This window comes from Leiobunum rupestre, chromosome 10 (assembly GCF_980474605.1).
Source record: "Leiobunum rupestre chromosome 10, qqLeiRupe1.1.hap1, whole genome shotgun sequence".
Taxonomy (NCBI): domain Eukaryota; kingdom Metazoa; phylum Arthropoda; class Arachnida; order Opiliones; family Sclerosomatidae; genus Leiobunum; species Leiobunum rupestre.
This window is the reverse complement of record NC_143393.1, coordinates 20323358-20339468: the sequence shown is the minus strand read 5'-3', so window position 1 is coordinate 20339468 and position 16111 is coordinate 20323358. Positions and strand designations below refer to the sequence as shown.

The following is a 16111-nucleotide window of genomic DNA, read 5'->3' as shown; positions in this document are numbered from 1 at the left end:
CGTACGGCGAAGGAACCTCCTCCCCCTGCTGTACCTAAGACAACATACCACAAATTCCACTGGCATCGGTAGTTACAAAGAGTTTACCCTCTGGATCAGGAACCCGCAGCATGGTGGCACATTAGTTCTGTTTCTTCAAGCCTTAGGACGCTGCCTCCTGCTCAGGACCCCACTTCCAACGCTGATTCTTCCGCTTCAACTTATTCAGAGGTGCAACCAAGGTAGCGAAATGCGGAATAAACCTGGAATTCCACCCACACATTCCCAGGAATCGAGAGACCTGCCATAAACTCCAAAGGCGAGGAAACTCACAAATCCGTTGGACCCCCTTCGATCACTTGAACTTCGGCCCATCGGACCCAGACCGTATTTACTACCATGATCCAATAAAAGATGTCATCTAAGACGTGACTGTCATGTGCCTGCAAGAATAAACTCTTTCATCTCTCTAAAAAACGAGTCAGGATAGGTTAAAATAAGAGAAGAACTGGACTTCAGATATTTCCCGGCTTAGTCTAGGGACATCTATCAGCTAACCTTTAGCTTGGGTCAATGTAAAATTTCAATTTAGTCAATCGATTTGCACTAAATCGTTAAACGTATACGCTTTACATACATTTAACAGTTATAATCGATAGTCCCCCCAAAATTATCGTAACCAACCAGTCGTAATTAAATTAAATGTATTTGAATATATATAAATATATTTAAATATAAATAAATGTATTTAAATATAAATAAATGTATTTAAATATAAATAAATGTATTTAAATATAAATAAATGTATTTAAATATAAATAAATGTATTTAAATATAAATAAATGTATTTAAATATAAATAAATGTATTTAAATATAAATAAATGTATTTAAATATAAATAAATGTATTTAAATATAAATAAATGTATTTAAATATAAATAAAATATTTAAATATAAATAAATGTATTTCAATATAAATAAATGTATTTCAATATAAATAAATGTGTTGCAATTTAAATGAATTAATTTAAATATAAATAAATTAATTTAAATATAAATAAATTAATTTAAATATAAATAAATTAATTTAAATATAAATAAATTAATTTAAATATAAATAAATTAATTTAAATATAAATAAATTAATTTAAATATAAATAAATTAATTTAAATATAAATAAATTAATTTAAATATAAATAAATTAATTTAAATATAAATAAATTAATTTAAATATAAATACATTAATTTAAATATAAATAAATTAATTTAAATATAAATAAATTAATTTAAATATAAATAAATTAATTTAAATATAAATAAATTAATTTAAATATAAATAAATTAATTTAAATATAAATAAATTAATTTAAATATAAATAAATTGATTTAAATATAAATAAATTAATTTAAATATAAATAAATTAATTTAAATATAAATAAATTAATTTAAATATAAATAAATTAATTTAAATATAAATAAATTAATTTAAATATAAATAAATTAATTTAAATATAAAATGTATTTCAATTAATTTTTCTAAAAACAAAGATTTTATTTAAACTGAATCTATTCGAATTAACGCCTTTTATTAATTTCCACGTACCTACCTTCAACACCAGACAAACCATTGCTAAGGATTCAGAAAACATACAATAAGTTTAGTGAGCAAATTGACATTTTCTCATGCAAATACCATGAAATCCACCAACTAAAATGAATATTGCCTCCTGTGTATACAAAATCTGATCTCTTATATCTGTATTTATATCTGTATACTATACACCCTGATTTTTAAATATTGTAACCATTACTTATCTCACTCCTGTAACCCTTTGTTTTTATGATTGCTACATTGATTGGCACTGCCTGTGCATCTCCCGGTAGGTACTTCGGTACTGTTGATTTGCACACTAAATAAAACATTTCATTTCATTTCAATATAAATAAATGTATTTCAATATAAATAAATGTATTTAAATATAAATAAATATATTTAAATATACATAAATGTATTTGATAAGCTTATGATTATATATATTATTATACTACAGAAACGATACCCAAACGATACCCAACTCGACCCGATGTGTTAATTTAAAATTTTGGGATTTCATTTGCATATTAGAGAAAAAAACCACGTAATTCAGTACAAATTCGGTCATAACCCGGTTCATCCGACTGACCTGTGGTTGGTCTCATTCGACTCAGCGCTGAAAACCATCATCGCAGTCATCAGATCTTCAAAGTAGATACCAAAATGGAATTATTAGGCCACATTGCAAGTTGGGACGAATTTGGCCGCCGGAGAGCCCCTTTCTGGGCCTCTTTTACCCGTACTACATCTCAACATACAGTAGTAGCACTTCGTAGCTTTCCCATGGCCGCCATTGTGGGCGCGAATTTTGTATGAATAGGAAAAAGCATGGGTGACGTCGTGTGACGTATTACTGCCATTAATCTAATGCCCTTCTCCCGAAAGTAGAAATAAATAAATTCCTGAATATATCTATATCGCATATTTCTTAGTAACAATTATCATATCTATAAATTTATTTAAAAAAATTGACAAATATATTTATCGCTGGCTTGGACAAAAGGATAACGTCATACCCGATTAAAATTTTGGCCCAAATTACCACCGAAACTGACCATCGAGAATGGTTAGGAACATTTGACTAAAACAGTCTTATGGAGAAAGAATGTCAGGAAATAACAGCGAGTGCACGAAAAAGTTTGTTTCGATTTCAACTTTTCAAGCTTTGCGTAATTACGACCTTGAAACATTTCGGAGAAAGTCGAGGTATCAGGAGAAGGGGGATTATTTCCTACCTGCTGTATTTTGACGTCATTTTTATCCAGTTTCAAAAGCTTGAGGAAAGACTCGTTTAAAGTCACCTATGCGTCTACGCCCACTAATCTCACGTCACTAGAAAACTTGTTTCTCAATGGCCAAAAATGCGTATCAACACGCTTTGAAAAATCATATGGCTTTTATTACTTATAGTTATGAAATAGTGTAAAGGAAATTTCAGCAGTTTAAGATAAAAATAAATTTGAAAAAGGTTCAATTTCAGTCGCTGACTTAGTAATGATTGCCTAACTCGAGTACACAATCACAGGTACATTTTTTTGGTACGCGTATTTTATAATCTTATCTTTAGCTACAGAGATACAGCAATCCCAGATTGACGTTCGTCAGTTTTCGATAGCAGCGTTAGTTCAATTATAAAATTTATTTTGGTAGAAAGGTAACGGACATTTTAAGCAATAAATACAAAAATGGAGGTAGAATTCGTTTACTTTCGTCTTATTTTGATCCTACTGTTTGGATCGGCACTTTCTGATTTGGGAGGATACAGAGCGCAATGTAAGTTGCATATTTTTATTATAAGATTTGCAATTCCAACTATTAAAACGCTATTAAATTTTTAACAACAGGATTTTCAATCCATTGTTGTCTAGCTTATGTGCATATATAATTTCTGCTTAAATACCAAAACTTCCAAAAGCTGAAAATATAATTTCAATATAAAAAGGGAATGGTTTTAGACTTTTAGTTGTATCCATCTAGGCCTTGGCAGGTTCGAAGTCGTTTTCAATGAGCGCGAATTTCCAAGCTAACCGCGAAAGCATGCATGCGCTGAATAACAACTCAGAATTTACCGCCTACACAATGAAGGTTAAAGCAAGTGTCGGCTCGACGTGAAGTAGCTCTTTTTTCAACAGATGTCGCTAGCGTCGAAATCCAAACAAGATGCTTACGCTACATTTCGACGCAAAAGGCGGTACCCCCTCACGTTGATTGGCTCGTTTGTAAATTTGTCAATAACTTAATTTATAGTTATTTTTAACAATATATTTTAAATGGGATATATAATTTAGGTTAAAGTCCACTAACAAGGAAAGTACCCGAGGTGTTTATTGGCGATTTTGTTCAAAGTCGGGCGTAATATGTAGACATATATATGAGACATGAAATTTCCCAAAAGGAGACGTTGCACTACCCTTTCAATTCGCCATGGCAACCGAAAATATTTTTGAGCACTTAAAGCAAAATATTTCCATTTAAAAAAGTTTATATCAAAAGTTAAAAATTAAGCCAGAGATTCCCACAGTAGACCAGTTTCACCCTTTTGGGGCTCATCAGTACTGTGTTAGGAACTCTGATATCTGCTGATATCAGCTTACATCCAGGGTGCACTATATGTGAGCAGTCTATTGCAATTAATAGTGAAGTTTTTCACAAAGTATTGCATGGTGGTCGCTATACAGCAGACCTCTTTTACGCTCGGGCTTCGGTTGAAATCCAACGTTAAGATTATATCAAAATTTGTTTAGGGTTTGCTATTTCACCCCCTTTTTATTATGGACTTTTTTACCTTTTCGTGTGTTTTGCGGCTTTTGCCATTCTAAGTATGACACGTCTTAATATTACCCAATATCTACAATAGCAGGAATCCATACCTCTTACTGGAATGCTTATCCGGCCGTATCGCGTATGGTAAGATCACTATGACGACTTTGGCCCCGCCTACGGGATAAAAAATCCCCTCTGCGCGCGCTCCCCTCTCACGTAGTTGTTTGTCAAGTTAACATTGTGACGTCAAAAAAACCGTCAGCCGCATCGAGACGAAAATCTGCCGCGATAAGCATTCCAAGTAGAGGTATGGATTCCTGACTATAGTCATATTAATTCAAACTGACGACAATCATGGAAATGTTACTAGTCTTAGGAACTGCCATATAACGATGCTAAATAAACCTCCTTTCGTATGCTAGTCTTTCGTGAGTAGCAGTCAAAACATATAAGGCCCGTTAAACCCCAGCTAGAAAACGCGTATTAAGAACGTGTATGGTCTGAGCACAACAAGACTTCATGAAACAATCCAAACAGTTAAAAAAAACGTTTACTTTGTAAAAATAAAGATGACTATTTTGGATGGTAATGCATGCGACACCTAAATGCATTTTGGCTCGTATTTATCGCTATTTAACTTGGTAGCAATTTTACCAATAAAGGGATATATAATTCTAACTGGTCAGTAGGGAGTTTGAATAACTCAAATACTGTGACGAATCGCTTTCGTTTAGTATTACGTTATTATCACTCGTATTAATATAATGTATATCCTGACGTTTTCAGATTACATGGACGAATACATATCGACTTCCGAGTTCAAGAATACCATAGAACTGACACCGGGAACGAGAGCCGTGGTCATCAAAGCCTCATCGCATCAATCCTACCGACCAGTTAAAATGACGGCTACTTGCTATGTAAAGGCCCCCAAAAATTATCAACTGGTCGTTAGCGTAGTGTCCTTCAACATACCCAAAGAAGGTGGAGAATGTAAAGACTACCTCGAGGTACAACGCGATTTTGAATTTGATTGGTCGAATCTTCAAATGATTCTGTGGCCCGTTAAATGAGCTTCAGAAACATTCAACTAAGACTAAGTATAATATTTTGATAGATTGAGGGCTTAGAGCACCATTCTGACGACGAAGAAATGTGCGGAAACAAAGAAGAGTTGGCGAGCGCTTTTTACACTCCGGAAAGTAACGGTCACAGGTTGAAGATAACGTTTAAGACAGTGAAAAGGTCAGGGGAGCAACCGGGGAATCCACGAAATTTTGAGATCGTAGTTACGGCTTTAAGAAAGGAACAAGGTACATTCTAAATGACTACATAAACATAGAGAAGCCAACACACTCCCAGTTATTTTTTGCAATTCATTCGTCAATATCAGGCCGGCAAAACCTATCACTATGCCATCTATACTGGTAGCCAAAGATATTATATAAAACCCATTATTTTATTCTATCAATTTAATAATTTTATATTCTTCATTAATTGGAATAATATCCTAATAGTTAAACAGAAGTTATATAATAATAATAATAATAAATAGTATTAATCAGCTAGGCACCACCTTAGGCCCAAGTCATCTTGCGACTTTAAACAGGTGGCCGGGTTACAATGCGTAGGAGGGTGGTGGCAAGCCCTTCATGCCACGCGAGCCAACAGCTCCCTACATTAACTAATACCGTTAACCCTAACAAGTTTTTTTATGGAAGGGGAGACCGAAGAACTCGGGGGAAATTTCCTTTAACCAGTGGGGAGAGAACTTGCAAACTCAACGCAGAAGGAGTAGCTCCGAGTTTTCACCCAGTGCTACAAGTTGGGATCGAACCCAGCTCCTCTTGCTGCGAGGCGAAAGCGCTAACCACTCCCACCACATATAATGCAATGTAATGTAATATAATATACAGGGTTCGTGTGATAGGTAAAAAAGGGCTTTGTAAACAAATCGAGGTCACCAGCGTAAAAAAGTAAATTTAAACAGTATTTAAAGTCCCTGCTGCATCAATGAATTATTATTTATTTTCCCTTTGAAATACAAATCCCTTTTATATCAGGGAGGAAAACATTTACTGGATTCGCTGCTTGGTTTTGCGCTTCTTGCAGCCTACTTCCAGGGGCTAGTAGGCCACACTTTGAAGCTCTCTGGCGCTCTTTTCACTCATCGTAGGAAAATGAAAAAAAAAAACAGGCATATTTCTCAACTCACCCCCTACAACTCCTTAAAATTTATGCATAACCTTTTGAAGCAACCTGTATATGATATTTAATATAATATATATGATATATGATATATAATATAATATATAGGATAAATAATATACTATAATACCACCATTAAAACAAGGATGACTAGGAGATGGTAGAGGGTATATGATATTATATTATTTATCCATTATAAAGTATATATTATATTATATAATATAATATTATATAACAAAATAAAATATATAATATAATATAATATATAATAAAATATATAATATAATATAATATATAATAAAATATATAATATAATATAATATAATATAATATAATAAAATAAAATATATAATATAATATCATATAATAAAATAAAATAAATAATATCATATCATATAATAAAATGTTCACGATTTAATAGTTTTAATTTAATCTACCACAATTTACGCTCTAAAAATAATATTGGTCCTACTAGCGGTTGTTAGATGGCGCGACGAGACACAGGGATATTGTGACGAACGGGTAGCACTTCGTTATACGGCTAAGATACGCCAGTGCGCCGACCTCCCCATAAAAAGATCCTGAAAAAGAAAAGTTGAGTTTAATTAACGGAATTTCGATTATAGATTGCTATCCACCTGGCCGTTTCCGATGCAATAACTACCAATGCGTGCCGTCCACCTATCTCTGCGATGGCTTGAATAACTGTGGGGACCAGTCGGACGAAATTAAGTGCAAAAACGGTGAACTCAGGAATGGAGAAGAAGCCCAAGGAATATCCCTATTCTACCTCATAATAATTATCTTCGCTGGCATCGTGTTATCCATTCTACTGGGGGCTGTCATCATCTACAAATGTCGCAAAAGAAAACTTCCAGGGCGACCCAACGAAATGAGCCGCATAGCGACGGTGTCCGGCTTCGAACGACAACTATCGTCCAGTCAGTCGTGTTCGACGCCAAGACCGAACTCGCCTCAAGTCGTTAACCTTCCGGCCGATAACCAACCGTACAATCCGAATTACGACAACAGCCGGGTCTTTCAACCCTACCAGGTGGGATACGGTGCCGTTTCCGAAGCCACCGTGCCACCGCCGTCCTACGAAGAGGCGACTTTACGCAAATAGCCAAAGACATTTATAACCGAAGACAATTACGTGGATCAAATTCCCATTTCATTCCCCCAATCTCTATATAAAACCTTGTATACGAAAAACGTCGTTTCTTCTCTCTCTTCACTTCTACGCTATCTACCCGTCCCAAATAATTTTGGCAACTGAAGTAACCTACATCAGGCGCGGGCCGTGTAGACGTGCGCGAAAACCTCCTCGTGTAAAAAAAGATCTACCTGAGGAACTCGACAGTTTGGAGGGAGAAAGAGCCTAAGCGGTTCATGTTGTTTCCCGGTGTCACCACTTTTATTAGAGATTAAAAAACACCTTATACTACAGATTTTGTTTACGCGTTTCGATAGTGAATAAGTTCTACCAGAAATACATGTAATTCTGGTTCTACGGAAGAATACACCGATTTTAAATCCGTCGACGTTGTTAAGTGCCACGCTATTTACGGTACCTCTTTCGCCTCAGATAAGTTTTCGTAATTGTCTCACTAATAATAAAATCGCGGCAACAACGCTTAAAAATAAACAAAAGACAATGTAAATGAAAATGAAAAATTAATATATGTACATACTAATCAGAGAGCTATTTATACGTAAGTCAATCTAAAACGCGTCGCGTGTACGGTACAAATAAATTATTTTCAAATCATACCTGTCCCTTCTGTAGTCGTAAATAATAGCTTATACAATAACCATAACCTACATAGACTCGAGGTTCCCGCGTCGCGAGGTTGTAATCGCGGACGTACCAGGGAGATTATCAACTTCGGGTCGGATTTAACCAGCTCCAACCGACGAACGCTGTCTATCAATAAATAGTAACAATAATCGGTGGGCTATACCTTATACGCGTATAAGGAAGCAACCTTTAGGACGCGTTTTATGCCATTTGCATTTAAAACAAGGATGACTAGGAGATGGTAGAGGGTATCTCGCGGTCTCCATAGACATTTATCTAAAATTATCAGCGCAGATAGGAGCCGTACTTAAGACAGTTGTCTTGAAAATGACGCGCTCTGATGAGAAAGGGCTAGTTTCTCTAACGCACCGTGACATCGTCTTCGCCATGAACAATCAGTAAAATATTTTTAAGGAGTCGCGGCAAAAATGCGCTCTCGCGTGTTAGTATAAGATAACAAAGAGCCTAATAGGTAGCCAAAGAAGATAAAACAATCTTCGCTAAGTAGGTTTGGGTTAAGGCGAGCGTCGATAATAATTAAGTTAACGCGTCCACCAACGAGACATGATTCGCTTCCAGTTAGTCATATTTCTTAAGACCGTGCTAACAGTTGAATTCGCGCTATGCAGTCACTATTTAGACTTTCCAGGTAATTATACGATTTGAGTCAGAAGTAGATGTAGGTTTATTAATTAGCCGTTTATAATGGTTACAGAGTCGGCGGACTCGCTATGCACCAAATACAGCAACAAGGTGCATCTGTACCTGCACGACAAAGAGTCGTCAGCCAAGATACTGAAAGCTACTAATACGAATCAATATCAAACTAGCGCTCGAGAATGCCAAATCATAGTAAAACCCGAACGCGACCACGGAGTTATCGCTTACGTTAATAGGATCAACTTAAGGACGAATAAGTTCCATAAGTGCGAAGACTACGTCAAGGTAAACCTAAGGTCACCTACCAAAAAACATTCGACATGTGGTTTAATTCTTCTATTACCGTTCAAAATCCGTAGCTCGGCTATCGTGGACACAGTAGCAACGAGTTATGCATTAAAGAAGGTGGTCAACTGATTACCTACGATAACGGACAACCGATGATTATAGAGTTCTTTCGCAAGAAAGCCTATGGCCAAAACGACAGTGTTTACGATCATAACTTCGAAATCGTATTAACTCAGTATTCGAGAGGTATTTACAGACAACCCTCAATATTGGCCACTGAAAAATTAAAACCTTTTTACGTTCATCGCTATAACTGATGAGCTAAGGAATTTCAGATGGCCTCCAAAAATCTCAATTACGTAAATAATCCTAATTTGACGTTGATATTTTCATGTTTCAAAGCGTATGAGGAAGGCACTTTCCCGTGCAGTAACGGCAGACATATTTGGGGAGGGTTAATATGTGACCAAAAAATAAACTGTGGTAAAGACAACAGTGACGAATTGTGTTGGAATAGTAAGTATGGATTACTCCTAATTTCACCCTGGACCTATTTAACGCGTGTCTCTTGGGTAAATCGCGTCTCGGGTTTCGCCTTAATTGGTAAAGACCTATTTTTATGGCCCACTCAGCAGAGTTAAGGGAGCGGTAATTTCAGTGATAAGGCAAATATCACGAAGACGTCTTATCAAAAACGGAGGCAATAGACATGACTAGATCTTATGGGGCTGTAAATTCAGGGTTCGTTTCCATACAATCATTCCTTAATTGCCCCACATTATCGGTAATTTCAAGTGTTTTGACACAAGCTATTTGATTTATCAGTTTCCACTTTCCTATAATTGCTCTAACACGGGGGCATCTATGACGTTCGTGTGTGTTCCATCAAATGTCAAAACAAACCAATTTTACGGTTTCTTAAAGGAAGGGCTCCCAGCGATTTTTTTAAAAATATTATAGGAATTATAGGAAATTTCATAGAAAACATAGGAATTTATAGGAACATTATTAGCCAAAAAATAGGAATTTATAGGAACATTTTAGCTAAAAATGGGAATTTATAGGAGAATTTTAGCTAAAAATAGGAATTTATACGAACAATTTTGAAAAAATAGGAAATTATAGGAGTATATTGAAAAAATAGGAAATTATAGGAGTATATTTAAATTATAGGAAATTATAGGAGTATATTTAAATTATAGGAAATTATAGGAGTATATTTAAATTATAGGAAATTATAGGAGTATATTTAAATTATAGGAAATTATAGGAGTATATTTAAATTATAGGAAATTATAGGAGTATATTTAAATTATAGGAAATTATAGGAGTATATTTAAATTATAGGAAATTATAGGAGTATATTTAAATTATAGGAAATTATAGGAGTATATTTAAATTATAGGAATTCATAGGAACTCTGGGAGCCCACCTTTGATGTTTTCGGGAACACCGGACCTAAGCTCTATTTAGAAGACAAATTTTTCCCAACTGTTAAGGCTGTTTTCTAATACATTATTTTTAAAATTATAGGAATTTCTGGACATAGCTATAGAAAAACTAGAAAATTTCGAAAAAATAGGAATTTATAGGAACAATTTTAAGAAAATAGGAAATTATAGGAGCATATTGAAATTATAGATATTTATAGGAATTATAGGAACTCTGGGAGCCCTGTAAAGGGAGTAGGAACTTAATCTAACAGGCGTTACGACCTGGTGGCCGAAATGTGAAATTCGTTTATACTTATAATAAAAGAGAAATGGAATAACAAAAAGGCTTTCATTTCTATCCGTTAACAGAAACCAACATTGGTTCCTTGGTTGGAGCTGTGATAGGAGGGTTTCTGGTATGTTTTGTGATATTGGGAATTTGGTATTGCCTGAGGAAACGACACCTATCCCAAAATTCGCGCCAGGGCAGTATCACGACGTTGTACTCGAACTATAGCCCGACGCCATTACAGAGTACGGTGGTTGTTCCGGTCCAGGACCCCAATTACTCTCCTCTACCTCAAGAATACCCGCCGGATCACCCTTTCGTCTTTCCACTATCGGGAAAGGACAAAGCGTAGATTAGCATCTAATTGAGTAGAACCATAATCGGATTTCTGTCTCCAAGTGTAAATAAAGTACTTAAGTAGCGAACAAACTATAAGAATGATTGCATAATAAACAATCATGTGTGTAAATTTCTACAAATGTCCTTTTGGAGAATGGACAAATTGAATAAAGTGTCCTACAATTTTACAATACATACCCGTATTCTTTACTTTACAACCATAAACTGTTCTAACCCTCAAAACCTGATGGCCTATTTATTGCTAAAAAAGTCGCACAAAAATAAACTTATTTTTTTTAGACAACTATAATTTATTTTCCACATAATCAGCGGCTATATTTAAAAAGATATCATTATTTTCAATAACACCCGTGGTGTAACAATGTTGCTTCGGGGTTTTTAATTTAATAGTACGGCGATTTAGTAAATGAGAACTAAGATTTTGAATCCAAGATTCTGCAGTTATTTTTTCTTGGTATGGCTAAGATTTATGAACATTTGTATACAATTAAAAAAAAAATTTAAAATGAGAAAATTAAAAAAGAAACTCACTTTTGGAACCCAAGTGGCGCACCCATATCTACTGCCGTCAATTTTAAATAATACCAAAGTGGGTTTGGAATTGATTGACTGAGATAAATGCTTCAAAATGTACTTTTCATTGCCTGGCGTCTTTAAAACGCAAACAATATAATTCAAATTATTGTGATTTGATTCTATTTTGGTCCATTCCTCTTTAACCTTAAAAAACCATATTTTTTTAAAATAATAGGACTATTAATGGTTCTAAAAAAAAAGCTATACTTGTGAAACAAACGAATTTTTGTGATAGTTTCGAACTAAACTATTAACTTTTAATTCCAGCTTCTCTAGTTCGGCCTCAATTTGCATTTTACTCCTTAAGGCCACAGTAACGTTTATCAACATCTTAAAAAATAATAGAAAAGTTGTTAAATTAGTTTTAAAATAAGCAAAAAATTTCAACACTAACCGTCCTAATTTTCCTAATTTCTCGCAAATTATTTTCAAATAAAATATAATTAGACTCATCCGTTGTTCCTAAATTTGACACGTTACTTTTCAGTTTTAAAGTTAAATTATGCAAATTTTCACTCTCAACTAATGCAGATTTTGCATCAAATCCAGTCATAGCGCGAATACTCCGAACTGTTTGGGAAAGTGCTTTTTGGCCAACAATAACAAACTGTTCCAAATGACTTGTATTAAAAACGTGTCTGTAATATTTTTTAACAATTTAGTAAATGATAATAACTTAATAAGCTTTAAAAATAAATGTAAAAAATTCCGTACGTCCCACAGCATAATTCCTTGGAAGTCCAATGATCCTCTTCGGGATTAGTAACTGTAATCAAACTAACTACATCAGGGTATATTTCTCCAGGAAGAGTAATTAGGTTGTCTTCTCGCAAAGCTGCTTGATACGGTAAGTCCCTCCTTTCAACGGGTAAGGCCAGATTTATAGTCTTGTTAATGTAATTTTCCAAAGTGGTGATTAATTCATAGTTTAAACCACCCTGAAATAAAATACAACACTTGACCACATCTTAATATTAAAGCTTCAAATAACAAAAATCTTGTCGAACCTGGCAAGTAAAGTCAAACCTAAAATAAGAGGAATTAATGCTCGAAGACTTCTGAATTGAGTTGGGCAATGTTTCTTTGATGACTTTATTCAACAAATGCGTCGCAGTGTGATTCTGCATACAGCCTTTTCTGTTGTTTTTGTCTAAATTTAAAGTTAGTTCTTGTCCGACTTTAAGAATGCCTTTTTCAACAATACCAATGTGTAGTACATAATCGGAAATTTTTTGGGTGTCTCCAATAAAACACTTTATATTCTAAATTACCAAATATTTATTTAAACTTCTAAAGTATCTTTAAGTATAAGTTAGGATTATTTTTAAACTTACATCGGCTATAACATATCCATTATCACCATCTTGGCCCCCAGCTTCGCTATAAAAATTTGTTTTGTCCAAAACCAAAGAAAATTTATCTCCAACTTCAATTTCCTCGACTAGCTTATTTCCTTTGATTATCGCCAAAACTTTGCTTTTCATTGGCTGAAAAACTTCAAAGCTATCGTGAGAAATAACTAATCTAAATAATCTTATTCAAAATGTACTAACCATACTGGCGATCATATTTGTAAGAATATTTTGCACTATCATCGGTAGGTGGTAAGTTTTCATTTTTTAATAATGAAACTAAGGCAGTTCGTACCGAATTCATTTGATCAATATCACTCATCACCCTTGATTTTTCCTATCAATAGTAAGGGTTTAAAAGAACCAAAACAAGAGTAAAACTTGTCAAAATTTAGCCAATAAATACTTTTTCTTGCATTTGCAGACTATGAAATGTTTTCCAGTCAACTTTTAGGTTCCTCTCAGAAACCATCAACTCAATTAATTCTTCACTGAGTCCATGAACAAAGAATAAATCCCAAGCATTTTCACCTTTCAATTTCAAAATACAATAATATTTAACAGGAATATACACATTTTAAATTATATTAATTACCTGAAAATATATGACTAGTGGAATTTGCAATCATTTTGTTCATGACCGCAGTTGCTTTGTCAACAATTTGTACAAACTTATCTTCTTCCTCGTTAATTACCTTTTTTACCTAAATTAATTATGAACAATAATTTAGTTGGAAACTTAATGCAAACAATACAAACAACATCTTACTTTATTAAGATTTGTTATAATTTCGGGATAAGTTTCTCCTAGTTCATCCGCAACCACTAAGGCTAAGTCTTCCAACAGCCCACGTGAGCAGTTTAAGTATTGCTTGCTTGTTATTAGAGCTTTTCTTATAACTCTCCGTAGACTATTTCTACATATACAGGAATTAACGCATTGGACGTCAGTTTTGTGAGGGTATATTTAAAATTTTGTACCCAGCTCCAAATTCATCAGGTAATAGACCATCAGCTAATGCAACAGTAATCATTCTAGAGTGATCCGCAACGAGTCTATATGAAGAATCTATTTTGGCTGCTTGTTCAGTTCCAACTAAGCCTTGATATCTTTTTACTTTGCCTTTCTATGGGATAATCAGACGAGAAATTGAAGACTTAAGTGCGTAATGAAAAGTTCATGAATATAGTTTTTACTTTTTCAATAGTAGTGAAGAGAGGCTTAAACAGATCAGTGTCATAGTTAGAGTCCTTGCCTTGTAAAATGGCAGTAAGACGTTCAAAACCCATTCCCGTGTCAACATGTTTAGTTTTCAGGTTTTGCAGGTCACCATTTTCAAGTCTAAACACGCGTTATTTAATAATTAGACTGAGATTTCATATTTTGTAGTCGGCAATAAGGTACCTATTATATTGAATAAATACTAAATTCCATATTTCCGTCATATCAGGTCTTCCGCGATTGACCCTCAATTGACCGGGAATTTTACTTTTATCACAATGATTGTAGTGAATTTCAGAACATGGTCCACAAGGTCCGCATTTTCCCATCTCCCAAAAGTTATCATTCATACCAAATGATAATATGTGATTTTCAGGTATTCTAAAAAAGATAAAAAGATAAAAAAGATTGTTAATTTTTTCCAAGTAATTAAAGTTAATACCCACCCTAATTGTCTCCAAATTTCTCTGCATTCAAGATCGGGTGTTAAATTTTGGCTTTCATCACCACCAAAATACGTTACATATAATTTCTCTTTAGGGAGTTGGTATACTTCCGTCAGTAATTTCCAAGCCATTGAACATGCTTCTTCCTAAAATACCATAAAAACCAGGTTTCAATAAATTTTAACTCACAAACAAGATGAAGTAAAATTTACTTTGAAATATTTTCCAAAAGACCAATTGCCCAACATTTCAAAGAATGTGTGGTGATACACATCTTGACCTACTACACTAAGATCATTGTGTTTGCCACCAACTCTAATGCATTTTTGAGAATTAGCAGCCGATGTCAAAGAATGAAGCCAAGTTCCTGAAGGGACTTGATCCAGAAACAAGGACTTAAACTACATAAACAAAATTTAAATTTTTATGAATTTAAAAGAGATTTAAAAAACAAATTACCTGGTTCATCCCAGAATTTACAAACAACAATGACGGATCTTTAAAAGGTATCACGGAGCTTGATGGTACAAGAGTATGGCCTTGTTCATTGACAAAGTAATCCAAAAATAATTTACGGACATCTTTAGCAGGTAAGTGCATGTGCCGTACTAGCTTAATACTCGTTTTTCTAGCAACTAGCCTTATTAACTTTCTATTTATTATTCGATAGTTCATTATCACTAGTGGTTGTTTTTTTATAATTCAATTAAAAGTTTTTGAAGACTAAAAAATATTAATAATTACGAAAATTGTTTTTTTTTTATTTACAAGTACTTATTTTTGTAATTATTGTTAATATTTCGTTATAATTTCAAGTAGAAAATGCGAAATATTTGAGCGAAGTAGTTATTACTCAGCCACAGCAGCTGCTCCCCCAATCAGGGGACAAAATTGTATGAGAAAAGAGACAGAAACCGTAGCAGACAACAACTCAGTCGTCCTAACTTACAAGTATGGGAAATAAGTAAATATAAGGTGGTTTCTTTCGCCTGTTCTCGGACTAAAAGTGCACTCTTTTTACCCTAAAATGTTTTATTTGCCTGTTCCGGGGACGATAATTACTCTGCTCCACAAACTGTTCGCTTGTTCAGGAGTACTCTTTTTATTCCTTCTGAAAAGGAGGTGTAAAAGAGTAAAT

At 34.0% G+C, this 16111-nt stretch overlaps 3 protein-coding genes and 1 long non-coding RNA gene across 4 annotated transcripts; 2 read left to right on the top strand and 2 right to left on the bottom strand.

Moving 5' to 3' along the window:
* Positions 1 to 3082: 3082 nt before the first annotated feature.
* LOC149924995 (transmembrane protease serine 7-like) lies at positions 3083 to 8317 on the top strand. Its single transcript, XM_090160499.1, has 5 exons — positions 3083 to 3100; positions 3226 to 3348; positions 5125 to 5348; positions 5456 to 5651; positions 7173 to 8317. Exons 2-5 carry the CDS (start codon positions 3261 to 3263, stop codon positions 7670 to 7672), a joined length of 1008 nt encoding a protein of 335 aa, XP_090016625.1. The 5' UTR covers positions 3083 to 3100; positions 3226 to 3260; the 3' UTR covers positions 7673 to 8317.
* Positions 6941 to 7449, bottom strand: LOC149924996 (uncharacterized). Its single transcript, XR_016476935.1, has 2 exons — positions 7185 to 7449; positions 6941 to 7127 (listed from the first exon to the last, which is right to left on the bottom strand). It is a non-coding gene; the product is annotated as an uncharacterized LOC149924996 (long non-coding RNA).
* Positions 8318 to 8397: 80 nt separating the features above from the next.
* Positions 8398 to 11549, top strand: LOC149924994 (uncharacterized). The gene is made up of 5 exons (XM_090160501.1): positions 8398 to 8996; positions 9063 to 9292; positions 9367 to 9541; positions 9698 to 9811; positions 11098 to 11549. Exons 1-5 carry the CDS (start codon positions 8912 to 8914, stop codon positions 11367 to 11369), a joined length of 876 nt encoding a protein of 291 aa, XP_090016627.1. The 5' UTR covers positions 8398 to 8911; the 3' UTR covers positions 11370 to 11549.
* Positions 11550 to 11660: 111 nt separating this feature from the next.
* On the bottom strand, positions 11661 to 15663 carry LOC149924993 (alanine--tRNA ligase, cytoplasmic-like). Its single transcript, XM_090161683.1, has 17 exons — positions 15433 to 15663; positions 15186 to 15374; positions 14974 to 15119; positions 14711 to 14908; positions 14503 to 14647; positions 14287 to 14432; positions 14075 to 14222; positions 13901 to 14009; positions 13712 to 13836; positions 13507 to 13642; positions 13288 to 13448; positions 12961 to 13215; positions 12668 to 12891; positions 12348 to 12591; positions 12161 to 12283; positions 11909 to 12097; positions 11661 to 11837 (listed from the first exon to the last, which is right to left on the bottom strand). Exons 1-17 carry the CDS (start codon positions 15646 to 15648, stop codon positions 11661 to 11663), a joined length of 2931 nt encoding a protein of 976 aa, XP_090017809.1. The 5' UTR covers positions 15649 to 15663.
* Between the last annotated feature and the right edge of the window lie 448 nt (positions 15664 to 16111).